We start from the raw sequence: 27,839 nt of genomic DNA on the forward strand, positions 1-27,839 counted from the left end.
GGTTATCCTTGACCCCACTGAGCTCTTCATTCTTCACACCAGCTGGGGCGTTTCATGGCCAACATGTAAAGACAAAAGTTAAAAACGTCCCTAAAGCTTTTGGCCTCCTGAAGGGATTTCTGGTGTGGAGGGTTCCTCTCCAACTGGGAATGTAGCCAGTCAGTGTCAGGGGTGCTGGTTCAAATCCCGTGGTGACAACTTCCTGAATGAGAGGAGGAATCTTTTTCCTGCTTAATAATAAGAAGAATTATATTAATAATACCAACAACAATGTTAATAATGTTAATAATAACCCCAACCTCGCATCCGCCTGTTCGTGGCTCCTCCCCCAGCCCTCTCCATCCAATCAGAGCTGAGCCAATGCTTCTGAGTCCACCAATCAGAAGAGAGGAACAGAAAGCCGCCATGTTTAATCACTTAACGATCATGTCACCGAAGAGGAAGCGCCTCGGGAGGACACTTCACATGAGATGGATTTGAGGAAAAGTCGAAGGTTGTATCATTGAAATAACAACATTTTCTAATTCCTGAGCTGTCTGTGAACAGGTTGATGATTTGTGTAGATAAAATTAAAAACTCGGCCCAGAGAGGAAGAGAGAGATTGTCAACGATTTAAGCCGTCACAGGTCAAAAACTGTGAAAGATTTTTAAAAGTCCAACACAAATCTACTAACTGAAGGTTTTTTGAAGATTATAAAGTTTGAATGAAGTCTCTAATTGAAAGTATGTAGAAGTACGAGTAGTTCAAAGTTGAAGTATGAAGAGGATTTATTTCTAATGCGAAAAACAAGGTGGATATTTTAAAGTATTTTAAAGTTTATTTTAAAGTAGAAAATTGAAAAAGCTGAAAACACGACAACCATCATGTCCCCGACGAGCTGAACAGTTTCATCGAAGTTTGGTGAGTTGAGTCCAAAAAGCGGAGAGTAAGTCTAATCTAATCAGGAAAACAGCAAGCTGTCGCCATCTTGTGGCGTCATCAAGATGCTGCCGATAAATAAAAAAAGAAGTTGAGCTGCAGAAACTTATTTTAATTAAGAAAAGCCTTCAGGACTCAGATAGGACAAGGAAAATATTTTAGAAACTGCAGCAGTTAGATAGGAAACATTGATTTTTATTTTCTGATATTCTGATGCTCTTTTGTGGTCACAATTTAGAATTTCTATGAATTGTTTTATAAAGCATTGTTACAAATGCTGATTTATCAACTACGTAAATAAGAAACAGTAAAACAATATTAATATATTCTCTTTAGCTCCATAAAATGCTAATTTTCTGTCAGAGTCAGGACTTTTAGCGCATTTTTACAGATTGTCATTGACTGTGTTCTGATCTGGTTCTGCAGAGAAACCTTCCACAACTCTGAAGACCGGCCACGCTCAGCAGCTGAAAACTCATCTGGACCTGAACCCGGGAAACCCCATGAAGAACCTGAAACATGCACGTCCCTCAGGTATGTTTTTTTCCTCAGAAAGAAGCTGTTGAAAGCTCCGGAGGTGAAGCAGTATGTGGACCTTGAGTGACAGGAAGTGAACAGAGCCGTCAGGGCTGATGGTCAGATCTTTATTTCATGATAACTTTAATAGAAATGAAGTGAAACAGCAGCGATACAAAAGTAGCTGAACTGAGCTGCAGTTGTTACGGCCTCCAAAAACTACACAACTAGACAAACAATTTTTTTTTCCTTCACACACATTTAAAGTGGTTTGTTGGAGAAGAGGCTCCCACCAAAATGAAACGTCTTCAATACAACAGACAGAACAGAGACCAGAGCAGTTTATACAGTTTAGCTCCTTGACATTAACTCTTTGTGGATCAGGTCCTGGTTCTGGTGGTGGAGCTGGACCCCCACAGCAGCAGGATCCAGATCCACTTACCACAGGAAAGTTTTAAAGTTTGTGATTCTTGTGTCAACAACACATCGTCATTGTCATCACGTCTTCAACCAGCAGACAAAACGTTTCCTGCTGATTTGAGACTTAATGGACTGAGACCCAGATCAGGTCTCTGAGCACGCCCCCCCCTGCTGCTCTCTCACCGCCTGACCGGAGGTTCCAGGAAGTCGAGAGTATGATGATGTCATCAGATTTTTGAAGCCATTTTATTTTTGTCTCTAATTCTGGGACAGTTTGTGCGGCCTCTCCTGAGGACAGGATGACACACTTGAAAGGGTGGTGAAATGGGACAGTTTCTGGACAATGGTGTGAAGTCTGGACCAGAACTTGGGACATGGGCCTCTGAAACTCCCTCATTGTTTTAGAGTTGGTTACGTGATGACCGTGAAGTCAGGAGGTCTCATTCCACCTTACGCTTAGATGACGAGGAAACAACACACTCGACAACAGACAGATGTGATGCAACACCAGAGGGAGCCGTTCCACCACACACACAGACCTGCAGTGCATTTTTTCAACTGTTACACATGCAAACAGCTTGTCTGAGCACAATTAGACAGTAACTATAAACGACACACTACTCTGATCAGTGGGACCCAGCAGAGCGTTCAGGCAGCCCGGAGCCGCAGCTTGGACAACAGTGCTTCACTTATATCAGAACTAAAAACTGTAGCCCTGTTAGTCTGTTAGTTTTATTTATTTATTTATTTTTTTGTTGTTTTTTGAGTCCATTCAAAATAAAAGCCTCAAACTACACTACAACCAAACACAGTAACTGATCACCCACAAATAATAACGTTGTTGGATTCATGTTCATGTGAGCAACACACACCGACACCGAGGTTGGACGTCTCACCCGCCACGAAAACAGCTGCAGCCGGCCCACACTGCCACGCTCCAGCCAGAGGCATGCCGGGAAAATGTGGCAGGTGTGACTCGCTGCTTCTTCAGGTCCAAACTCCAGATGAGGAAACATAACTTCTGAGGATGATGCTGCATTCATGTCGTGTGGGAATGATTTCTGTTTTCCACCACAAACCAAAACACCTACAATCAAAAAGTGGTTTACATTATTTATACTAAGTTTACCTTCAGTTCCATCTCTGATCCACAGGGAAGTTCAGGATTCCCGTCTTTCCCAGGGGACATGAATGCAGCATTGACACTTTGCTCTCCGTCTTTTCAAATGCTCGTCTGCGGGACGTCACAGCACCTGGGTGCCTTCCCAACGTCCCCCCAATCCTTCACAGCTCACAGTGTGTTCAGCTCTACACCAGTCACCTCAGGATGGAATGTCAGTCCTCATGCCACCGCCCCCCCTTGCCGCCACTCACTGCTTCACGCCAGGGCTGTAGTCAGGACGGCGCGTCTGGATGATTTTGGGCCGCGGGGGGCGGGGCTTGTCATCCTGGTCGCTGTCATCGGGGGCCGAGCTGTCACCGCGCTCATCTTCGCACACGTGGACGACCACGCTGGGGGTGGTGGGTGTGGCCGTGTGCAACTCGTACTTGTCTCCTGGAAGTCACAGAAGAATAAAAGAACATCACACGTTTGCATTAGCATGAGCATGGCAGGTCTTGGTCGACTGCACCGTCACGTACCTGGCCCAAGTTTTGAGATGGCACACAGGAGGTCATAGTTGATGACTGGTGTGGCGTCCTGAGACGGCTCCCAGCCCACCGGAGGGGAGGCGGGAGGGGAGATCAGGAATTGCTTCTCTGGTTTGGGGGGCTCCAGCCGAGGACTCCCTATGTGGACCGACTGCAGGACAGAAAGGACCAGTTAGAGTGAAGTTAATTTAAAATTGACCCCTGTGGGCCTCCGTACAGACGGAGGTCAGAGGTCACGTTACCTGAGCGAAGTACAGTCTCATCTCTTTGCCGTTGAAGTCAGTCTTATGTAGCCTAAGTCGGGCTTCAGCTGCAGCCAGAGCGTCGCTGAAGCTGATCCGGACCCGGCGAAAAGACCTGAAGTACTGGAACTGGACCTCCGGGTCGAAAGAGCGGAACAAAGCCTCAAAACTGGTCTGGAGGGGAGAGAAGGAGGGGAGGGGGTGAGAAAGGGTGAGTGAAAGCAGGTCCTCAAGATCCACTTCAGTTCATCTCATCTAAAAATACTGAAGCAGTGTTAAAAATAGATTCCATCATCAGACACGCTGTCTTTCTCTTCTTCTGCATCATGGCAGCACAACGCTGGCTCAACAGCTGATGTCACAGAGCGGCCCCCGTGTTCCCATCAGGCGTCGCTGCTGCCGTCGCTGTCTACGTCTTTTTCAGCTCTTCTTCTGTCCTCCTCCACCCTGTCCAGTTTGTCCAGCAGGATCTTAGTAGGTCTGTCCCATTTTTGACCTTGGGAGTTTCATCTTCCTTCTGCCTCCATCTTACCCACCTACTGTTATAGACTGGACACACACACCTAAACACAAACTGTGTCTGGTCCGGCTTCAGTATATCAGGGTGTTCCTAATAAACTAGATGTCAGTCAGTGTGTCGTTTCCATGGTTACACCGCAGCAGTGACCGTTGACGCTTCACTAATGACACACAGACCTTATTCAGTAATAACCCCCCCAGTCCTGGTCCCATGATGGGTGTGGTTTAGAGAGACCTGCCAGTATCTGGTCAGCTCTGGTTTTCATTCACTCCTCCCTGTCTTGTCAGACTCAACTCCCCCCTCCCCGACTGCTCTCTTACCTGAGCCTCGGGCCGGCTGAACACTTCCTGGTTGGTCACCGAGGCGACCAGGCAGAAGTGGTTACACTTGGTGGTCTTAATGTGCATGATAGGAGACCCCGGGATCCGAAACCTTCTCCACCTGATCCCCGACGTCAGGCCGCACCGAGACGCCGACGCTGAGGGTGACAATGATGAGGAGGAAGGGGGGAACCGGGGGGGTCGGAAAAACTTTGCCTTCCCCAGGGTGACAGATGCAGGAAGTGATAGGTGCCCCCCCAACAGGAAACAGGTCAGCTGTGATCCAGACCGTGACCTCAGAGACCTGACACCTGCTGCCGCCTCACACACGTCCAAAGGTGCAAATCCAACAAGGAGCGGCTCCTGGTCGGCCTTTTCCCTCCTTGGGGAGCAAAGCTCTGCAGCCGACTGATGGAATTTTCCAGAGATTTGGGTGTGGAGCTGCAAATGTCATTCAGCCTCTTCTAAGCTTGCTCGCTCTCGCTCTCTCTCCTCCTGCTGCACAGCCTCTTAAATGAGCCCCTGCCAGCCGATGACGCACTTCCCACAATCCAACCCCCGCTCCCCCTCCTGCTGTCCCTCAGCCTTCCACTCCCTGCCAGCCAATGGCCTGTGGGGGGGCGGGACGGCCTGTTTTCTCCCTTTCTGTCCCTCTGCTGACAGATACGAGCTAATGCTGACTAATCAGACACAAAGACGGTGAAAACAGAGAAAGACGGAGTGGAAAATAATGACATCACCTTCGACCTGCTGCGCCGCCGTTTCACTCAAATCCTCAGTAGAAAAGAAACATGTGATGACGAGTCCCCTCACTCACATACCAAAGACCTGTCAGCTGATTCCTGAGAGCGAGAGACCACGCCGGTTTAAGCATGAAGCAGAGAGCGAGGACAGCTGACGGACAGGAGATAAAGAGCAGGAGAAGAATGTGGGATGGAGAGATGAAGGGATAAAAAAAGGGGGTGGGGAGAGCTGCAGCTCATGGAAACTATGCATTTGATAACATGCTTTTATGAGGTATTAATAGCAGAAGGCTTGAAGTGGAGGGTGTGTGTGTGTGCAGATGGAAAAACAACACTGTATATATGCACCTGTGAGGAAGAGGACAAGTCTTCCTGGACTCATAGTGTGTCTCACACATTCCTCTAGATTTGGTTCAATATTATTTGTGTGTAAATCTAGAAATATATATATATATTGATATTGAAAATAGATTTGCTAATTCTCAAAAATACAAAACATCAAAAAATTCAGATTCTGTTCATCATGAAAAACAGAAAGACATGACGTGTTTTTTGATACAAGTCACTTTCATTTCCAAATGTGAAAAATTTTGGCTCAAAACTCACAATAAAATTTTAAAAATCAAATTCAAATCCACAAACATTTTGATCCACAAATAGAAAACTCATCCAAAATTGTCAGTTTGAAAATGATAATGATTTCAAGAATATATTCTAACAGGCTCCGTGAACTATCTTTTCATTATTTGTGTAATTTGTGTATTTGCAAATCCATATTTTGCATTTGTAAGATGATACATTTACACACAATTAATACAGAAATTAATCTAGTCACGACACCCACACTTTAACACAACCCAACACCACAAAGGGCCTCAGAGGACCCTCTGACTGAGGTGGCGGCTCACAGATGGAGGCAGACAGAGAGCAGGAACGTGCCGACCATAAACTATTAGACCAACATACTGTACATGACTGAGGCCCTGAGGCTGTAGGTGTTAACAGTGAAGTGTGTGTGTGTGTTGAATGGAAAATGTGTGTGTGGAAAATGAAGTGGTGTAATGTTGATGAGCCTCCCGACAGTGAAGCTGATGCGCTCATGTTGTTTGTTGATGTTAAGCATTACCGTGTGTGTGTGTAGGTGCTAATCATCTCCAGACCTCAAACACACCCTAATGTGTGTGTGTGTGTGTGTGTGTGTGTGTGTGTGTGTGTGGACTCAGCCCTGCATTTTTTCCATCATGCTGCTTTTTTTTTTTCATCTCCCTAATTTTCCATTCCCTCACTTGACAGTGAGGCAGTCCACACGCAAACATATCGACACAAACCCACACAGACACACACACACACACACAGAGGCAGGTGACTTCAATGCAGGCTGATCAATTAAGTCGCCCCTTGATTGCAGGTTTGCAGGTTGTTGAGTTGAAAGCTGGAATGATTTGGACAGGAATTGTTTGGGGTCAGAGGTCAGGAGTGAAATGGGGAATATTTTCAGTGTTCCTCTCAAACTGCAGCAGGAAGCTGACAGCATTACAAAAAAACAGGTCAAGGAAAACTGATGCAAGTCCGGAACATCAGGGAAATTCTGTGGCCTGACCCAGCAGGACACGCCCAGTTCCATCTGTGGATGATTTATTCCCTCTGTAAATGCTTCCTGATGACTTTATGATCTCAGTCTTCATTACAACATGATGCTCATTTAAATGATTAGGGGGCGATGCTCCTGATTGATCCACTCCTTCGCACCACCTTCTCTCTCAGATATGATTTCAAAAAACCAAGATGTCAGACTTCACAAAGTCAAGGAAATCCAGGACACAAAAAAGTACTGTGATAGTAAGAGCAGTGTTATTCGCCCAGATTTCAAGTCATCGGTTTTAATGATATTTCATTGGGGGGGTTATTCTTTTACACGAGTTAATGTTTGATGGACTTCTGATGAAGCTCATTGGTGCCTATTGTGTTTCCTGTTCAGAGGTAATCTGGCTGCTCTTACTCAACATGAGATCATTCCCCTGAAGCTCACTTACTCCTTTACTGGAACAAAAACAACCTTCCACGGAGCCTCACTGGAATATTCTGCACTCCGATCCGTCAGCTGACCCTGACGCCTCTGCAGACATCCCGTGGAAAAGCAGCAGGATCATGGAAGAGAGGGAGAGCTGGAGCCCTTTGGCCCCTTCCTGCCGTTTTTTCCGTTTTCCATCAGCGTCAGCAAACCCTACAGCAGCTCATCTCACCGGCCTTGTGTGTATCAGCATTTGTTGTGTTTGTGAGTGTTTACGGACAGTCAATTCCCACCAGACCTCGCCACCATTCCTGCTCCGCCATGCCCTCAAAGACTCTACCAGAGTCACTCTCTTAACTGCAACATAAACAGTTTAAAAAGTGCTGATGTGACTGAAGATAAACCCCAGATTTAGTTGAAAGCATCAAGCTCCTTCCTGACGACATGAAGACAAGTCAACACAACATCCAACCCCAAACTCGGTGTCTGGACTCCACTGGGCTGTGAGGAGACACGAAGCTGCTGCACCCTTCAATTTCATTTCACCCAACTAAAACTGGTAATTACAGAGAGATGGCTCCAACGTGAACATGTGTCTGTGCTCAGCTGACTGCTCTCCTGAAGCAGCAGAGAGAGATTTTTATAGAACTGCCCATCTGATGGGTCTGAAAGGGCTCACGTTATACCAGAGAAGAAGAGCTGTTAGTTACGTGTTCAGTCCAGTGAGGCTAACGTGGCCAACAGTCCAGCCACTGATGGGATATCTGTACTTAGAAGAATTTGGACAGATTAGGGTTTTACTAACCCTGTGCAACCTTCAGCTGTCAGTGATCCACTGTCACCTTCCATTACATGCACCGACATCCCATAATGATGTCATCGGCAGGAATCTGATAAAAGCAAATCAACAAAAGCAAACACCAACACATTTCTGTTATCTTTTTCAAATGGCCCATCTCTTTGTTGTCGACAGTCGGACAGAAGCTTTTTGTGTTTCCATCTCTTTTGTTCAGGACTGTTGTGTTGTGGTGGAAACTGAACCTCACTGGAAACCTCTGTGTCTGATGTCATAGGATCAAACTGACCACCTGACAGTTCAGTTATGCATCTGTTATTGCCTTCAGATGGTTAATTTCTAACATCAGGATAAACAGCCTCAGAACAAAGTCAAAACCAAACAAAATGATTTGGTCCAGCTGCTCATCACACCTCACAGTAAAATAATAAGCAGTCACACCCAGCTGACAGCGGGTTCGGTGCTCACCTTCAGGCTGCCCTCATTGAACAAATCCTCCGGCACTTTGCAGGCGATCAGGGCGTTGGGCAGATCGGTGAACTGGACGTCCACCGTCGCCTCCTCCTCCCGGCCGTTGTCCGCCTGCTGCATCACGACCGATCCGGCTGTTTTCTGAAAACATCCAGGCAAACACAGTCACATTTAGCCGGCTAGCCGCTAGCTCCCGATGCTAACCAGCCCCCTGACGGTCAAACGTACCGGAAATAAGGCCAAATGAGCCGTAGACGTTATTTCATGGTAATAAAAGGGCCTGTGCAGCAGTTTTCCAGCCTCACGCTGAGCTCCACTTCAGGCTGTAACGCTGATCTTCAGCGCATTACAAGCTACGTTAAGCTGCTAGCAATTTATGCTAACCCGGAAGTAAGAGATGACGCTGTCTGACAAGCAACGCACGCGACGCTCCGTTATTTTCTGCGTCCACCCGGAAGAGAGTGAAACAGACTGTTTAACAGGAAGTGCCGGCTTCACCCAAAACCGCAGATAGTTCTGCGCATTTGTGACTTTAAACATCCATCCGGGCTAAATAGGTTAGCATGGCGCAGGGATAAAGGAAGTGACGTCATCTCACGGCAGCTGACCGTCTTCTTCTCTGACGCATTACGGCAGCTGACGTCAACAGGCCCACGTTGCTGCCCCCTGCTGGATTCACCAGGAACTAACACGAGGGACGAAACAATCAGAAATCAAACTAAATAAAATCTGTAAAATCATCTGTGTTTCTACATTTTTGTATTTATTTATAAACGCATACATCATCTGTTTATATATTTATTCATGTATTAATAATTTTCTAATCGTTAAGTGAATTAGTTTGGTGGTTTGTGGTTGTGACTTTGACAAGAAATTTGATTTCTTCTTTTATGTTTTCAGTTACATTTTATAATATCTGCTCTCTTGATACTCACAGTATGAGCAGGATCTTCTTTGAACTCAAACAAAACAAATTTCAGCCCCTCACTTGTTTAACTCTGATATTTCATATTTTAATGTCAAAACCAGAAAACTCATTTCCAGCAGCCACCAGCTCTTATTTGCAGTCGAAAGTCTGCCCTCTTGTGGACTGCTTTACTTATTGCAGGTGTTGCCGAAGTGTTTCAGTTTTTAAATTCTGCACATCTACAGCAGCTATAAAAATGTATTATGAGAAACATACTGAACATGACATGACCTGCTGAGAGTGAGAAGTGCTTCAGCCTTAAATTTGGAGTTGAACTGCAACTATACATCCTTTAAAGTGTGTGTTGAACTGGGAATTGGTCCTGGGCCCTGCATGGCAGAGGGGTTTAAGCTTCTGGTCATGTGGGGATCAGCCTCCATTTAATCCTCTGGAGAGAGAGTGAGAGAGAGAGAGAGAGAGATTGTATTTATTGATGTCAAACTGTGTTTAAGGTGCAGTGCAGGTTTGAGAGTCCAGAAGCCACAAGTGAGAAATCAAAGAGTGTGTACTAAACCTGAACTCATTCTTTGATGTTCTTTGGAGCTGAAATCTCAGAATCCAGACTTTCTCTGTCTTTCCTGAAAATTTTGGCTCTCCTGGGATTCACTGAGACCTCCAGGCCTTTGAAAAGCATCTTGGACCTGAAAATTGCAGAGTGCTGAAAAGTTTGGATCCATTCGAGGATTTGAGTCCTCACTCTTTCTTCTCTGTGAAGTGTTTTTTGGATATTCACTGGAATTCTGGCTTTATTTAGCTGTTTTTTCAGTCTGTTGTCAGACACACCAATACTTTCATTGTATTACCTCTCAAGTTAATCTTTGACCTTTCTGGACTATCAGTCACGTTCTTGGCATCTTTGGGAGCCGATCCTGGAAGTTTTCTGGAAACCAATTGTTCCTAAGTGAGTTTACCATCTTTTCCTCAAACTTTTCCATGGCTCAGTCAGACTCCTGTCCAAACACAGACCTATCAACCACCCACAGCCCACAAGGTGTCGGTTCAGACATCGATAGCCAGAGAGACCGGGAGGACGAGGAGGGAGAAGAGGAAGATGAAGAGGTGGAACTAGCTGAGGAGGTAGGAGAGGATGTGATGATGGCCGAAGCAGGAGATGAGCAAGAAGAATATGGAGAGGGAGGAGAGGAGGAACTAAAGATGATACAAGAGGGCCTTTTACCAAATGGAGAAATAAAAGAGGGGGCGGGAGGAAGTGAAACACTGGAGGAAAATGGGGAGGAAGGAATAAAAATGATAGATGGACAAACAGAAGAGAGCATCAAGGCAAAGAAAAGTCAAAATGGGAGGTTCAACAACAATGGAGAACAAGGAGAAGATATACCAGAAGCACTGATTGAAAGACAAGAAACAGCAGTGAGAGAGGAAACAATGGACGAGGGAGATGATGAGTCAGGACGACACATTGTGTCGTCCACTGATCCTGAAGACACAATCCAAGAGTCCAGTCCTCCTGTGGAGGAAGCAGCAGAACCCACAGAGACATCAACTGATCACGCAACCAAAACCGAAGATCTTATTCCCCCCACCAACAGTGAGGTGACCTCTGTTTCCATGCTGATGGAGGAAGTCAACATTCAAAATGACAGATGCCACACCTCTTTGAACACAACAGGGATGGAGATGAAAACCACAGATGAGAAAATCAACTCAGACTCCAGCAACGAGGAAGCTGAGACAACCAATGACATCATCACATGGACACATGACTCCACGGTGGCAAACAACGAGGAAGAGGGAACAGAGGAGGTGACAGAGAATCCAATATCCACTTCTGATGATATTCTCCGAACGACGGCTGAAGAAAATCTGAAGTTAGAGCAGTCGGAAGTGGCCAGTGAACCTTCTGAAGAAACACTGCAAACACAACAAGACGCACAAGAGATCAAGCAGAAGGAGCCAGATGGAGAGCAAGTCCAACAGGCTCAGGATGATGGGGGGACGACTGTGGAAGAGAGGGAGAAGACAGAAGAGTTAAATGGTCAGGAGGATTTGGACCAGGTAGAGGAGGCCGTTGAACTGGAGCAGCCAGAAGCTGGTGGAGACCAGGAGCAGGAAGAACCTTCACAGCTCCTCATGGAAGCAGGAGCAGATCGAGGAGAACAGCCAACAGGGACGCTGTTTGAAAACTATGAGATGGGACCAGGAACAAATGAAGACGCGATAGTGGGGGGGATAGAGATGGCTGAGGAACCTGTGACTGTTTTAGATGACGACATCGAAGAGATAGAACAGAATCAGACGAGTGGATTAAAGGCCGCCATGACGATCCCTCCTGAAGACGCCATGATGGACACAAAGGACGGGGAAGGTCCAGACGAAAAAGTTGAGCTTGGAAAAAAGAAAGAAGAAAATGACAAAGGAGAGAAAGAGAAGGATAAAGAGTTACAGGAGCCCAACAGAGAGGTGGAGCTGGATCTCCATGGAAGAGTTAAAGGACTGAAGAAAGCAATGGAGAATGGGATCTTCTGCCTTGAACCACAACCACTCAGGAGAGAAGGATGTGGGACAGCAAGGATGCTGTCACCAAGGAGGAAAGATACCGACTGGATAAAAAACAACCGACTTGACCAAGACAGCGCACCAGAGACGGAAGACTGGAGGAAAGAACCGAAGCCTTTGAAAAAAGACCTCTGGGAAACTGAAAGGGGAGGGAAAGATGAAGCATCTCCAGAAAAGAAGAGTGCGCCGAGGAAGGAGGACTGGATTAAGGAGCTGAAGTCGGTGATCAAAGATGAATCCAAGAGGAAAGATGAGCAGGTGAAGAGGAAGCGGGTGGTGCTTCTGGAGGACGGCCATTCGTACGTCCCCCAGCGGGAGGACATGAGCGAGGGGAAGAGGGAGGAGGTGAAGTTGGTTTCCCATCGGAGGGTGGAGAGCCCTTTACCCCCACTGATCAGGAACAGCAGGAGACCCCAAGACCAGGACTACCAGATCTCCCTCTATGTGAAGGTAACACACTAATTCTGAGTTTGTGCTTTTTCAACAGCTGGAGGTTTTTTGAAGTTCGTCAGAACATATTAGATCAGTCCAGGATCTTCTGGAGGAAACCTCCCTCCTGTACACATTTTCAGGCTGAATGGAGCTGAAGTGGCTGCTCAAGGCCTTAACTGTCGGCTCTGATCCAGCATGGCTGCTGGAAGCCAAGACCAGTTTAAGCTGATAATCAACATGCTCCAATCAGATCTGGTGTCGTGCACTGGGACCAGTTTTTGAGCACCCTTCCTCGGGAAAATGGCACAATTCTGTTAAACGTGTCCATCATATTCGAACCAGAGACGTATGAGCATCTGCTCAGACTTCAAGTCCTGCAGTATGGCCAACAACTCGTCCTGTTCAGCCTGTATTTATTTTAAAATGAATCTTTTTTTTTTTTTTTTCATTTCTAAATTGTGACTGATCCAGAAGGAGCAAGTGAAGGAGACACTCAATCTTGATCTTCTTACTTTATCCCATTAAGACAGTGATATCCTAATCCATCAGGCATGCTAGTCTACATCACTGTGTGTGCGCCCTTCTACTAGTTATTGTGTCTACTACAGTGGACACAATAATAGGAACACCATGAATATAGCTAATAAAGATGATGTCGAGGTCGCCCCAAACTGCTCACATGCACAATGTTTGTGCTTTCGCGATACATTCCTGAGTGAGGGGTGAATAAAAGACGGCAGTCCAGCTGAGAGGTTTAACGCCAAGAAAAAATGCACTAATATCTGAGAGCTGTTTCACACAGACGCACAACCAGCCCGTTCTCTGTGGGAGCTCACACTCAAACAATGACCTCTTTGTCAGCGACTCAGCTGCAGCACACACTGAAGTACAGAAATATGATGGAGAGGTTCAAATATCTTTGTTAGTTGAGGCAGCTCTCGGTCACGCTGGGCCAGCGGTCAACAAACACGTTTATTAATCTATATTTCCAATAAAGACAGACTTCAGGCTGTTCTTTTGTGTAATCAGGGCATTAATGGCTGAACTGTACAGCAGCGCTGCAGCCTGCAGGGTTAATCTCTGCATTCTCACTCTACAAGCTGATTAACCTGCTGTTTGGTGCAGAGCACTGAGGCCTCTGCTGGAAACAACAAGCATCAGCAAGAACCAGGAACAGGACCTGACTCAGATCCAGCACGAGGACCGCTCCGGTCAGGAAGCACTGAATAATCCAAAAAGAGAATTTACCAAGTTAAAGAGCGAAGCAAACAATCCAGGTTAGAGCGAATTAGTGCTGATATATAAATCAATTGAACATCATGATGGACAGAATCAGGTTGGAAATGAAGAGCAGACCAACTGAACACACAAACAGAGGAGAGAACAGCACATCAGCTGCTGTGGGTGTGAAAAAGATGTGGCCATCATCACAGATTCCTTCACCTCCCACTCCTCTGTTCTGACCCTCCGTCAAACCACAGAACAGATTAGACGGAGTCAGAACCTGGTTTAGTGGTTTTGGTGGTTTCTTTGGAAGATGGAGGACCTGATGAACTGACCTCATCATGTCCTGGTATGACGAAGCAGTTCGGAAACTCGGCTTCCCGACTATTGAGTTGTTTGTGAAGGTGAGAGCGTTCGCTGCTCGGGTCGTTTGGATGTCGTGAAACTGAGTTTCTTTATTGTTATGTTGATATCTGAAGGTCCACACAGTCGGTTGATGATGATAAAAACTAGATTTCAGGCCAAGCCATGTTTGTGTTTGCAGGCAGGCAGCGACGGGGAGAGAATTGGAAACTGTCCGTTTTCCCAGAGACTCTTCATGATCCTGTGGCTGAAAGGAGTCATCTTCAACGTCACCACCGTCGACCTCAAACGGTAAGTCACCATGACAACCAGAAGAGACAAACCAACAGGGTCCACAGCAGAGCGGGTAAAACTGGATTTTGGGTTGCTTGTCGGCAGGAAACCGGCCGACCTGCAGGATCTGGCTCCGGGAACCAACCCTCCTTTTGTGACCTTTAATGGAGAGGTCAAGGTTGATGTCAATATGATCGAGGAGTTCCTTGAGGCGAAGCTGACGCCGCCGAGGTACAGAAACACTGGAGCTGTAGTCCAGGAGTCACGGAGGCCAGAACAGACTAACTGTGAAGGCCTTTAATTGACTGAGTTGACTCCTCTCATGTGTCTTTAACACCAGCTATCCCCGACTGGCACCCAAACACCCCGAGGCCAACACAGCCGGCATCGACGTGTTCGCCAAGTTCTCCGCTTACATCAAAAACCCGAGAAAGGACACCAATGACGGTGAGAGAGCTCAGGACACCTGATTTTAAAAGAGCTAACACTGATTCTTGATTATTAAAAGATTATTTTAGCTCACGTATTTTATCAGGTGGACCACGTGTCTGCTAAATGAATCTTTGCCTCATGCAGCCTTAGAGAAAGCCTTGCTGAAGTCTCTTCGCCGTCTCGATGACTTTCTCCGGACGCCCCTGTCTGAGGAGATTGATGCGTATGCCCCCGGAGACCTGCCCGAGTCCTCCAGGAGCTTCCTGGATGGAGCTGAGCTCACCCTGGCCGACTGTAACCTCCTGCCGAAACTACACATCCTCAAGGTGCCTTCATTCATCCTGACGCTCAAAGTTCACAGATCACTGTCACTGTGAGGTTCATCTGATCGTGTCTGCTTCCAGGTTGTAGCCAAGAAATACAGAGGCTTCGAGATCCCACCGGAGATGACGGGGGTGTGGAGGTACTTAAACGGCGCCTATCAGAGGGAGGAGTTCACCAGCACGTGTCCTGCCGAGAGGGAGATCGAGCTCGCCTACCTGGATGTTGCAAAACGAATCAAATGAGAGAAGACACGAAAACAAACAGTAGAAGGTAGAAACAGAACAAAAACAGAAGAGCGAGAGGAACAACACTAAACTACACTAAAACATCTGTGCGCGTGCGTGCGTGTGTGTGCGTGCGTGTGTGTGTGTGTGCTCTCACAGGTTGGGTTGCACTTTCATTTACTGCTCCTTCGTGTTAATCGCTCTTTAAACTGGAGGTTTAATTCCTGATATCTTTGTATTTACCGCTCTGACGATGGCAGGACCAGATTCACTGCAGACGCAAACATCTTTATTCGACATCATCATTAGAAAAAAGCACAAATCAGCAAATTGATTGATTGCCTTTAAATTTGGAGTAAATCAAATGAAGTCGCCTGTAGGACTTTTATATTTAAACCCTGTCAGTCATGTTTTGTTTTCAGCCCAAAGCTTTTTGAAAAGTTACATTTGCTGTGTTTTAATGAACTTGGTCTTTAATCCAGAGAGGTTGTGTTTTCCTTCACTCCGCTGAAAGCAGCATTATGTCCTGTGTAGTTATTGGACAGATGTGGCTGAGCTCCGTTCACGCCGCTCTGTGTTCTGGCCTTATATCGTTTATTAAACTGATTTTATCACTTCGTCTCTGCAACTTTCTCCGTCTGACAGAAAGGACGATGAGCTGATTAATCAGCTCAGTAAACATTTTCCTGATGAGTTTACAGTCTTAGTCTCTAGCTTACAGTCTTCAGATGAAGCTCCATTTAGAGGGAAACAGACCAAAGAGACACACACGTGAACGCTCGAGCATGTGCAGACTCACACACTTATCACCGTGACAACAGTGATGATGAGTGACCTCTGAATGTAATGACACACAGTTTACACACACATGGCAAACACACACACATCACCATGGAAGCGCCTGGAGGAAGAATGTCCTGCAACTCGCACCGCGAGTCACACTTAAAGCACCACAACTGTGAAGTCATGCAACAAAACACATAGCACACAACATAACTGCAGTTTTGGACTAAAAATTACCCAGAATTCATCAGTGTCGGCTCTCTGAGCCTGGGTCAGTTCCTGAGCAGCACAAACTCCCAGATGATACAGATGTTTTTGTACCAGGTGGTTAACCCCCACTGGGGGTCATGCATGTATTGAGAGTCAGAGACAGGATGAAATAAAAGCTGAGCATCCTCTAAAAATAAAAATAAAATCAAAATAAACATTTTTAGTGAAAAATTAGACATGAAATCTTATTTAAAGTGTGGCTGTGAACCGTCACATAATGAAGGAGAGTGCAACTGTAGAAAAATAAAATTTCAGTCTTTATTGTCACTTTTTTTTTTTTTTTTTTTTTGCTGTGCTAGAAATGAACTTTATTTTGAAGTTTGTACACACACAAACAAACATGATGTGTGTCTGTCTCAAAGGGAAGAGAAAGGGTTAACTAACAGGCGTTCATGTACCGGACACGGGCACACATCGTCTTCTCTCATTGGTCAGTCTTGTTAATTGGTGATGGTGGTGGTGACTTTGCTGAGGCAACAATGATTACAGTTGTTCTTCCTCTGTCGTTTTTAATGAAACATCACTATGCAGCTGTGATGGGCTGACCTTTGACCTTTGGCTTCTGAATGATCATCTCCAAACTCACCTCCATAATGATGATGATGATGATGATAGGTGGGTGAGAAGGAATAAAAGACAGAAGAGGAAGAGAAGAAGGAGACCAGTTGGGACTTGGAGAGGTCTCAGTCAGGGATCAGGTCTCAGAGGATCAGGTCTCGGAGGGATCAGGTCTCAGAGGATCAGGTCTCGGAGGGATCAGGTCTCAGAGGGATCAGGTCTCGGAGGATCACGTCTCGGAGGATCACATCTCGGAGGGATCACGTCTCGGAGGGATCAGGTCTCAGAGGGATCAGGTCTCGGAGGATCAGGTCTCGCAGGGATCAGGTCTCGGAGGGATCAGGTCTCGGAGGATCAGGTCTCGCAGGGATCAGGTCTCGGAGGGATCAGGTCTCGGAGGATCAATTCTGGGAGCAGTACTTCCAGAAACACACTGTTGAAGAAGAAGAATTTCAGTTCACTCCATTTCCATTCACTGTTGAGTCATTGATATTTCCCATAATGCAACAGCACAATGATTCAAGGCCATCTAACCCAGTCAGCTTTCAGCCAACCATCTCCCATGATGCCCTGCAGTCTTATATGTGATACAGTACAGTAACCGGTCAAGTTGGCTCCTCCTAAAGATGATGATGTGACTCCTCCCCTCTCCCTGTGTGATGTCACAGTTTCCTCTCTGTACACATTTAGACGGCTCGTCAGTAAGGACACATTTAGACCTCAGACTTTCACCTCTTTTGTTGGTCTTCTTGGTCTGCGGCGGGAGGGACTTCCTGAAGTTACGGCCGGTCAGGCTGGGGACGGCGCCGTCTGCGCTGGTGTTGGCGGCCGCTGGGGGGCCGGTGGTGGACCTCAGCCCTCCCTCAGTGGATGGAGGCTGCAGCCAAACACAGGACGAGACATTAGACACTGTTGACATATCAGTGAAAGGCAGTTTAACATCAACTCTTTATTAGCTAATCAAATCTAAATATTTCACATTAACTCACCACTTTAGTCTTTTTTCCTGAATTTCTGCCGTTTGCTGGAAGGCAAAAAAAAAAAATAAATAAAAACAGGTCAGTGGGTCAGCAACAGGAAGTCAATCTAATGTGACCTTCAGGCCTGCGGTCAGTCCATAAACAAAGGTTAAAGGTCAAAGGTTATAACACTGTCTGAGGCTGTCTCTGTTTAAGAGATGAGTTTAAAGCTAAAACGTTTATTGCTCCTTTTAAAAGGCTCCGTTCACTCTAATCCAGTCTGATTCTGCTGCCCGGACAGAGACCGTTACCTCGTGGACCAAAGGTGATCCGTGAGCTCAGCGTGCTGTTAAACATCCTGTTCAGCTCCTCCAGGGCCAAGATCATCTTCATCATCTGGGCTCGTCTATCCTGACTGGCGGCCTTTGGGCTGACCTTCGACCTCCCGGTAGTGATGGTCCTTGTTGTGGTTTTCGCCGGCCCGTCCTCTCCACCCGGTCTGGGACTCAGGACCCGGTCTCTCAGACGCTGGCTCAGATTCAGTGCTGAGCTCTGCGGAGCAGCTGAACCTGTTCTCACAAAAGGGGAACATATGAATGAAGATGGTGACATCACAGTGACATCACAGCACAACAGACGGATGAGAAGTTAATGGCATCAACTTCAGCCTGGTGTCTTTGGGCTCTTTGTGACCTTTGACCCTGAGATGCAGCTTTGTCTGCAGACACATCCAAACGTTTGGACCAATCCGGTCTCACCTCTGTCAGCAGGTGCCGTCTCTACTCCCATCTGGAGAATCATCATCATCATCATCGCCACGGCGACTGTTGCTCTGTTCATGGCTGCTGCTGGAAAAACAGTTTTTAAAACTATAACAATGAATTAACGGATCTGGATTCGTTGAGACTCTGTCTGAGCTGGTCTCAGGTTCAGTATTTCAACCAGACTTCGGGCTGGTCTTCGTCCTGTTCAGCTCCTCATCCTCTCAGCTCCTTCACGCTGTGACACAGGGGTCATGGTTCATGGATGCGCCTCTTGAAGAAGGCTTGTCAAGGCGGCACCTGCTCGTTCCTCTTCCTGCCGCTCTGGACCGATCTCGCCTTTATAGACCAGAATGTGTGACTGATGGGGCCGTGTCGACCAATCGCTGCCCTGCAGGCCTCGCCGGCACCGCCCCCTGACGGACCTGTGACATTTGGGGAGTTTGGCGGCGAGCTTTGTGTGTTTGGAGTCAAATCTATCTTTTTGTGAATGTGGTGTGTGTTTAGGCTTGTATTTAATGTGTGTGTGTTTTGTGTGTGGCCCCGGCTGTATAAGCTGTGATAAGGCAGCTCTTAATATGTTTGCTCAGGGGCCACAAAAAGAGAAAGGCCCTCTGACGCATGAGGGCCTGGAGCCACGCTGACTGCACACACACACACAAATACAACATTCAAACACAGAAAACGGCACAACAAACTCGTGCACACATACAGACACACACATGCTGTAAAAAGAATGGTGGTATGCACATCAAAGAGCGCAGACAGGCTGAGAAGTTGTGTCCAGATGACAGAGAGACTTTGTCTTTGCCTTTGTCCGCCTTCATGACGACTAATCCCGCAGACAGGAAGTTGACAGAGTGACGGTGGAACGCCACCTCGCCAACGACCGCCAGCAAGACCCGCCCAGAGACACCTCATGTGGCAGAAGGATGGTGGGACACGTTGATATGAGGGGTGTGTGTGTGTGTTAGTTGCTGGGTGAAGAGAATTCAGCTGAAGAGCATCCACTCATTCATTACTGCTGTGTCTGTCTGCAGCACTTTGAGGCTAACGCTGTGTGTGTGCGTGTGCGCGCCAGTGACAGGAAGTGAAGGAGTTTGGGTTAAATAAAGAAGCATTTACTTCTCTCATCCATCTTCTCCGAGCTCCAGTCAGTCTGACTCTCAGCCTCCATCGCCCTCTCCTCTTCTTTGTCATCGTCATCATCTCTTTCTTCTTCAGGTGTGTCAATCTGGATTCATCTGGGCGCATAAAAATGCATCCAGCATCAACGAAAGAACGAAGTCATCTGAGTCTGAACCAGAGTTTCTAAGATAACGCCATCCGTCCATCCCGTCTTTGTTGCGTTTTTGGTGAGGGGAAAGTTTCCTCTGAGAGATGAGGTCAGGACCGTGTCAGACAATTAGCTGAGCGTCGTTCACCACTAGAGGACAATCTTGTTCTATATTTCTCCCTGCAGACGCTCCGAGGACACGAAGCTGCTGAAGCTCAGAGCAGGACAGCCCTCCTCCTTTCTTTAGATAAAATAAGATCTTTCCTCCAATAATTGTTTTTTCTGCTGCAGCCTCTTAAACCTGCCATGAATATAAATTTACTGGAAAATCCTTTATGGGCCAGCATAAAAGATTTGAATATTTGAATAAATCTGAAAAGAAATCAAATGAAATCTTCAAAATAATGTTATTTGGATTTAATTTGTATTTTATTTAAGTATCTTGTGCTATATGAACATATTTTCATCTTACAAAGGAGATTGCTCTATTTATTCAATACAACTTTATTAAATTAAACATTTTTAAAAATAGTTTCAAGTTTCTGGGAGACAGAAGGATCTAATATGATATTAAATATATACTTCATATAAATTGTACAGTAAAATTCATATTTTCATCCAGTTAACCTAACCTGCTCTTGATTATAATGAAAAAACTATTTAATCAATCAGAATAAAAGTCATACAAATATTTCTCTCCATCTATTTTACTTTACTGTAGAGGAATTTTTTATTTCTGTATTTAGACCAAAATATCTCTCCAAATACAGAAGCAAATATAAATGCTGTAAACTTTAATTAGCATCAGAACAAAAATTATTATCATAAGAATAAAAGGTTATATGTCTTTTAAAACAGTTTACACTTAAATTTTCTATATTCGCATGCATTTGTAAAATATGGAGAACTTGTTTAGTTGACATCATAAACCTTATTGACATTAAATCATAAATAAGATTTTTAATATTATTAAGAAAACTAGAATATTTAGAATTTATGCAGAATTAATACTGATGATGAAGAAAAGAGATAAAATGATTCAAACTAAAGATAATTATATTATAATGATTAATATAACACTGTGAGGTAGCTTACAAATGAAATATGAAAGCAACTTCTAGTTCTTTTTCTGCTAGAAATAATATAATTGTCTATAAATTTAAAATGAACTTGATCTTAATTGTATACCTGTGACAATATCAAATCACATTACTACACACAGAACAAACAATTTTAAAAATAATCATTATTCCTAATTGTGTAGTTTGTGAATATTATTTACTGTGATGTTACAGAAGAGACATCCAGGTTCAAAAGAGACAAAAAGTGAGAAAAAGAGGAGGGATGGAAAAAAAGAGATGGTGTCTGAGTGATGGAGAGGAAGAGGAGAGGACCCAGGGGAGGGGAGGAAGGTCAGCACGAGGATGAAGAGATGAAGAGGAGAGGGTGAACGAGAAAATGGAAAGAGAGAGAGATCGTGGAGTGAGAGAGTGATTTGTTTTCAGTGAAAGTTGAGGCCACTTAGCCGAGGCGTAGAGCTACAGCGGAATCTATTACCATGTGTCAAAGGAAACACGAGAAGGGCACGACCTGACTGTGTGTGTGTGTGTGTGTGTGTATGTGTGTGTGTGAGAGAGAGACTGACAAACACAGTATAACATCAAGTGTGTTTGATACAGCAGTGTGTTCATGTGTGTGTAGTTGAGAAGGTGGACAACTGCTGTTATTGAAATTATAGATGCTGCGTGTGTGTGTTTGTAGCTTAATGTGACTGATGTTATGGCTGTGCTGCATTTTGTTAGATAAAAGCATTTGGATTGATGGAAGGTGAAGAGGAAAATCTGTGTGTGTGTGTGTGTGTGTGTTTTGGGCTTTAATGTTCATGATCTCACTCTTCACGGAGAGATGCAGTGTCAGCAAACAGGCTAATGCTAACAGGCTAACATGTTTTCTGTGGTGGACTTCTCTCCTGATTGGGTGGTACAGCATGTCAGTCACAAAGTGACCCCGCCCCCTAACCCCTCCCCTCTAAATGTAGCTTCATTTCAGGTCCAGGTTCACACTGATCTGGTTCAGTCCAGATCCACGTCCATGTGGACTAAAGTGGTCCTTCAGAGGAACGAGAGTCCTGCAACGAGACAAAGCTGCTGACGGCGTGATTCTCTGTCTAAAAGTGAGGCCACGTGTTTTTGTGTGTTTGAAACTGTCTGCAATAGTTTACACACACACGTGTGTGTGTGTGTGTGTGCGAGAGAGAGAGAGAGAGGGAGAGAGAGCCCGTCACTCTACACCTCATGGATCCTGTGGCTCACCCGAGGCCAGTGTGGTTCACAAGGGACTGAAACACTCTAACCACACGGAGTATTAGAGTGAGTGTGTGTGTGTGTGAGAGGACGAGCCAAAGCCACAGGCCACTGACCGTCTTCACTGTGTGTAACAATATTACTTTGCTACTGCAGACAAGTGGAGGCAACTCTGTCCTTTTAAGGAATTTGAAACACACACACACACAGACACACAGGTGGATCCATTATATCCCAAGATTCATTGCAGCAGTGATGAAAACAACATGGCAGCATTTACACAGAAGCGGTCTCTGAAAGTGTGCTCCTTGTAGACCCTGCTGGAACGCCAGCTTTGACTCCTGAGACCTGAAGGCCCTCGTTCTCTGTCTGTTTTGTCTTCTTTTGGGATACGTTTGACCACAGAGGACCACCTGTAGCATCCACCTCTGTCCTCCACACAGATGGGACGGTCCAGGCCACCCTGCTCTGGGACAGCAGGAGAAAACCAGAGGCCTGAGAGTGGGACCTGTGGATGTGCCCACACAGGCCAGACCTTCTCGTGCTGTCTGACTTTTGTGGCGGTTGGACTCTGTCCTCTGAAGGATGTGGGACACATCATAATGACTGGACTGAAGCTGGACTGATGCAGGAAGCAGGATGCTGGGATTGTTGGAGACGCAGAGCAGTTTGAGTTTGACAGACACGGAGTGATGAGCTGGACGACTGGGAAGCAGGTAGCATCTGTCCATCTGTCCAACAGCTCTACAGGGACAGCAGACGTCCTGCTGTGTTATAAGTTCGTTGTTGGTCACTTCCTGGTACAAAGACGACCCGGCTGGAGCCATGGCGTGATTGATCCCGGAGCATTGGCGTCCGGCGAGGGTGCAGAGAGGCTGTGTCAGCATTTGGTCAACATGCCGCTGGGTTCGGAATGAAAGACAGAAAAAACCGAGGGAGGGAGCAGAGAGGAGGCGGAGGAGGCGATGGGTAGATGGATGTGAAAACAAGTGAGCGGACTGACAGTCGGGGGAGCCATTGATCCTCCTCTCTGCTCCCTCCATCCCGTCCCGCTCTCCATCGGCAGAAGACAGATAGTGTTGAGGTGGCCTGTATTGGATTTATGAGTTAATGGCCTTGCCAGGATGAGACAGATGGAGAAATAAGGAAGAGGAGAAAGACGGAGGGAGGGAGGGAGGGAGGGGGAGGAAGACCAACAGATTATCTTTGAGGAGGGGGAGGACAGAACGAAGGGGACGGACAAGTCTGGGAGAAGGACAAAGGAAAAGTTCTGCTTCTGTATTAAAACATGAAATCGTTAAATATTCACTGTTGGAGGAGCTACGGCCATATACAGCTAACTTTAGCTAAAAGGAGCTAACCTTAGCTACTGCTAAGTGACGCTAATGCTAGCTGCTATTATTTGAAGCTAGCTTTAGCTACTGACAGATGGAACTAGCTTGTTTCTGTCTATTATTTCTCTATTGATTTGAAGTCATATTTTAAATAAACTAAGACAAACAGAGTCACTGCCCCCCCAGCTGACCTCCTGTGACCCCCTCCAGGTCTCTTTATTCATCCTCTCCAGGACTCTGCTCTCATTCCTCCATCGCTCCATCCTGCACTCACGTCTCTTCTGTCATCCACGGAGGAAAATTAAAAATGTAGATCTAATGGAGGGGGGGTTGTAATGTGATCAGGATGACAGGGGATCAATGGAGACTGTCCCTTATACACATACATACACATTACAACCATGGCTGCGCATCATGTGAAGGAGGGGGGAGGACAGGAGGAGAGAAGGAGAGAAGGAGGGGAGGGAGGAGGAGAGGAGGAGAGAAGGAGAGAAGGAGGGAGGAGGAGAGGAGGAGAGAAGGAAGGGAGGGAGGAGGAGAGGAGGAGAGAAGGAGAGAAGGAGGGGAGAGAGGAGGAGAGAAGGAGAGAAGGAGGGAGGAGGAGAGGAGGAGAGAAGGAGGGAGGAGGAGAGGAGGAGAGAAGGAAGGGAGGGAGGAGGAGGAGAGAAGGAAGGGAGGGAGGAGGAGAGGAGGAGAGAAGGAAGGGAGGGAGGAGGAGAGAAGGCGAGAAGGAGGGGGGGGGGAGGAGAGGAGGAGAGGAGGAGGGAGGAGGAGAGAAGGAGAGAAGGAGGGGAGGGAGGAGGAGAGGAGGAGAGAAGGAGGGGAGGGAGGAGGAGAGGAGGAGAGAAGGAAGGGAGGGAGGAGGAGAGAAGGAGAGGAGGAGAGAAGGAAGGGAGGGAGGAGGAGGAGAGAAGGAAGGGAGGGAGGAGGAGAGGAGGAGAGAAGGAAGGGAGGGAGGAGGAGAGAAGGCGAGAAGGAGGGGGGGGGGAGGAGAGGAGGAGAGGAGGAGGGAGGAGGAGAGAAGGAGAGAAGGAGGGGAGGGAGGAGGAGAGGAGGAGAGAAGGAAGGGAGGGAGGAGGAGAGAAGGAGAGAAGGAAGGGAGGGAGGAGGAATGACCAGCATCATCAAGGGTCTGAATCCAAAACATGATGAACTGCTGCTGCAGCAAACAGGAAGTGACATGACAGGAAGACACTGTCTCCCAGTCTCTCTCTGTCTCCCTGTCTCCATGTCTCCTCATGTCTCCCCATGTCTCCCTGTCTCCCTGTCTCCATGTCTCCTCATGTCTCCCCATATCTTCCTGTCTCCCTGTCTCCATGTCTCCTCATGTCTCCCTGTCTCCCTGTCTCCATGTCTCCTCATGTCTCCCTGTGTCTTCCAAACCTCTGGATCGACAGTCTCAGTTTCATGTGAACGTCTGGGTGTTTTTAATCACATTAGGTTGAACATTTGGTGCAGACTGAAACATGAACGGGTCTCAGATGAAGCTCGAATCTTCATATATTTGACTTCTAGATAAATAACTGCTTTTATTTTGAAAACTGGGCTCGTAATTCTCTAATAAGGAAAATGCAGCTTCTCTGATGGTCAGGTCAAGTTTATGATGCAGGTAAATTAGTGCTGCTGAGACTTTAAACTCTGAACTCCAGTTAACACACACACACACACACACACACATACACAGTGTTCCTGATCTAATCACACTTTAATCATTAACTGTCCTCTTATCATACAAACACACACACACCTGCAAATCTCCCATTTTGATTGTGCAAATGGAGCATAAATGAAATATTGACCCAGAGATTCATGCACACTCATCACTTTATGTGAGCGAAGTATGAATTCAATATGCTAATGAGGCGGCACTGTCACTGAGATGATGATGATGATGATGATGATGAGAGTTTTCTTGAAGTCACAAACACATTCCAACAGCTAGCCATACACTCAGAGATCAGTTTATTAGGAACACACATTGTTTCTGATGGATCCAGGTGAACAGCTGATTGTTAAACGACAATGATCAGGATCAGGAATATATTCTCATTATTCTGTATTACATATAAATAATACGATGATACACATTAGAAAGCAAATATCAGGCCCTAATACACTGCCATCATTTAAGAAATGAACATTGTGCTGGATTACAAGCCATCAGCCATAAACTCATTAGGAAAGACTTCAATATAATCTGAGCAGTGCATACTGCATACTAAAATAATGGTGTTTATTTTCCATATTTCTCTTCATCATCTTCTTTTAAGACACATTTCTTTGCTTTCTGAATTGCGACTCTTTCTCCTCTGCAGATCTGACACCAATACATGAAATGTGGGAACGATGGAGCAGATTTGGGCCTGAAGAAGACAATCACGGTCAGGATTTATTTATCTTTATATATGTTTTGATCGTAAATGTTTTAGTGAAAACTATATCAGGCGACCTGCAGTTTTTTATTTATATTTATGGATTAGTTCCGTTGTCAAATATCATGAAAAGTTTCTCTCAGACCTTAAATATATTCATTTCATTTAGCTCACATGAGAAAATCTGATCTTTGTGGCGTATCAGTAACAGACTGTGGTATAGGTGGATGTCCTTGACCCTGTGTGTGTGTGTGTGTGTGTGCGTGTGTGTGTGTTGGTGGTGAATTTTTGTGGGCTGTATAAATTGTCCACTGACTGACCACTGTGGTCAGACACAGTGGTCTGCTTAAGTGCCCCCCCCACACACACAGAGACACACAGACACACACACACGTCTTCATTAACAAAGAACCATTTCTATTGATCTGCTCCACAGCTGCTGCTCATGTTACAGCAGAGAAATATGTATGGGGGGCACTAAATGGGTTACACACACATCCACAATAGACATAGACAGGTTGTTAGACACACACACACACACTCACGGAGAAGGAAAACATACAAACACACTCCTTCCTCTCTCACTTACACAGTCGGACATGCACACATGCAGAGTGACTGGTCAGTGCTAAGCAGGTTAGCCTGAGTGAATTAGCATCGAGCGTCTCCTCACAGCATTATCTGTGGTTACAGTTTAGCACTGGTGTCAGAGCCCGCTAAAATGTGTGTGTGTGTGTGTGTTCAGTCACATCATGTTTCTAAAAAAATTAATGATCATAATCCATCTGGTTTGAATTTTCCTGAACTGTAGTTCTATGTTAGATGGAGTTTAACGTGACTTTTTTAGTCTGTGTGTGTGTGTGTGTGAGACAGACTGAGATCCTTTAGCATCATAACTGTCATAGAGGAGGTTCTCCACAGAACTAATGCAGCCATCACTCATACACTGGCAAGGAGTCTCATTAGTGTGTGTGTGTGTGTTATCATTTCAGAGAGAGTTTTTATAAGGAGGATAAATCTCAGTTTGCTCAGTGACAGAGAGGAAGAGAAATGAACTGGATACCCAGTTGGGGGTGGAGTTGTGGTTTTCAGGGACCAGACCAGTCTGAGCCCCCCCCCCCGCCGTCCCCCACCTTCTGAAAATCACCTCCTTGTGCTGTGTTTGTGTCAGACTTGGGAAATCAGGAACCGTGGAACCTGGGGCCAGAAAAAGAAGCATGTGGTCTCGTGTGGGCCTGATCTGGGACAACATGGACTACGATGTATGAATGAAGTCTTTTCCACCTCCAGCATGGACCGAGTCAATGTACCTGTGAGTTTAGTTCATTATGGAGCTACGCATACAGGAAGCGATGAGATTAGCTCAGTCCTGAGCTGTAACAGGAGACGGGACCAGGACGTCTCCATGTGACAGATGACTGGACTTCAGTCTGATCTGGCATCGCTTCAAAACCTCAAACCATGACACACGTCAGCCACAATCACACACACCATCCAGCTCCCACCTACACACACACACACACGGCCCTGTCTGAACGTCCACAGCAATAACACATCAGATCCACCTTCATTGGAGCAGAGCTAAAATCAAACCAGCCCCCCCTCCCGCCCACCCACCTCACCCCATCAGCCCCGGCCAAATCCAATCACGGCTCGATACTCGCCGTGATTGATTGGCTTCCAATCCAATTGAATCGCTCACAGATGGGGAAAGGGGTGGGGGTGGGGGGGTGTGGTTGCGGTGGCGGGGACGGGGTGGAGAGTAATTGAGAGAGATGGAGGATGTGCGAGATAGAAGATGAAAGGGGGAGAGAGAGAGAAGACATCCATATGTTGACTTCCATTTAAACAACAGACGG

The 27,839-nt window shown here is 46.2% G+C and overlaps 2 protein-coding genes across 9 annotated transcripts; one reads left to right on the forward strand and one right to left on the reverse strand.

The window, feature by feature from the left end:
- Positions 1 to 421: 421 nt before the first annotated feature.
- On the forward strand, positions 422 to 16,530 carry LOC115051755 (chloride intracellular channel protein 4). 6 transcript variants are annotated; one of them, XM_029515401.1, is made up of 7 exons: positions 422 to 493; positions 1,346 to 1,453; positions 14,293 to 14,402; positions 14,490 to 14,615; positions 14,725 to 14,831; positions 14,961 to 15,142; positions 15,221 to 16,530. In XM_029515401.1, exons 2-7 carry the CDS (start codon positions 1,439 to 1,441, stop codon positions 15,380 to 15,382), a joined length of 702 nt encoding a protein of 233 aa, XP_029371261.1. In that variant the 5' UTR covers positions 422 to 493; positions 1,346 to 1,438; the 3' UTR covers positions 15,383 to 16,530. The 6 variants fall into 6 exon arrangements, with proteins under 6 accessions (XP_029371261.1, XP_029371241.1, XP_029371251.1 ...); XM_029515381.1 differs by having other exon boundaries at positions 14,297 to 14,402; XM_029515391.1 differs by lacking the exon at positions 422 to 493 and adding an exon at positions 854 to 901 and having other exon boundaries at positions 14,297 to 14,402.
- Positions 1,543 to 9,192, reverse strand: rcan1b (regulator of calcineurin 1b). 3 transcript variants are annotated; one of them, XM_029515427.1, is made up of 5 exons: positions 8,837 to 9,192; positions 8,606 to 8,749; positions 3,748 to 3,921; positions 3,497 to 3,656; positions 1,543 to 3,410 (listed from the first exon to the last, which is right to left on the reverse strand). In XM_029515427.1, the coding sequence occupies exons 2-5, from the start codon at positions 8,726 to 8,728 to the stop codon at positions 3,226 to 3,228; spliced, it is 642 nt and encodes a 213-aa protein (XP_029371287.1). In that variant the 5' UTR covers positions 8,729 to 8,749; positions 8,837 to 9,192; the 3' UTR covers positions 1,543 to 3,225. The 3 variants fall into 3 exon arrangements, with proteins under 3 accessions (XP_029371287.1, XP_029371305.1, XP_029371296.1); XM_029515445.1 differs by lacking the exons at positions 8,606 to 8,749; positions 8,837 to 9,192 and adding an exon at positions 5,328 to 5,515; XM_029515436.1 differs by lacking the exons at positions 8,606 to 8,749; positions 8,837 to 9,192 and adding an exon at positions 4,588 to 5,282.
- Positions 16,531 to 27,839: the final 11,309 nt, after the last annotated feature.

The sequence above is a fragment of the Echeneis naucrates genome, chromosome 2, assembly GCF_900963305.1.
Source record: "Echeneis naucrates chromosome 2, fEcheNa1.1, whole genome shotgun sequence".
Classification (NCBI taxonomy): Eukaryota; Metazoa; Chordata; class Actinopteri; order Carangiformes; family Echeneidae; genus Echeneis; species Echeneis naucrates.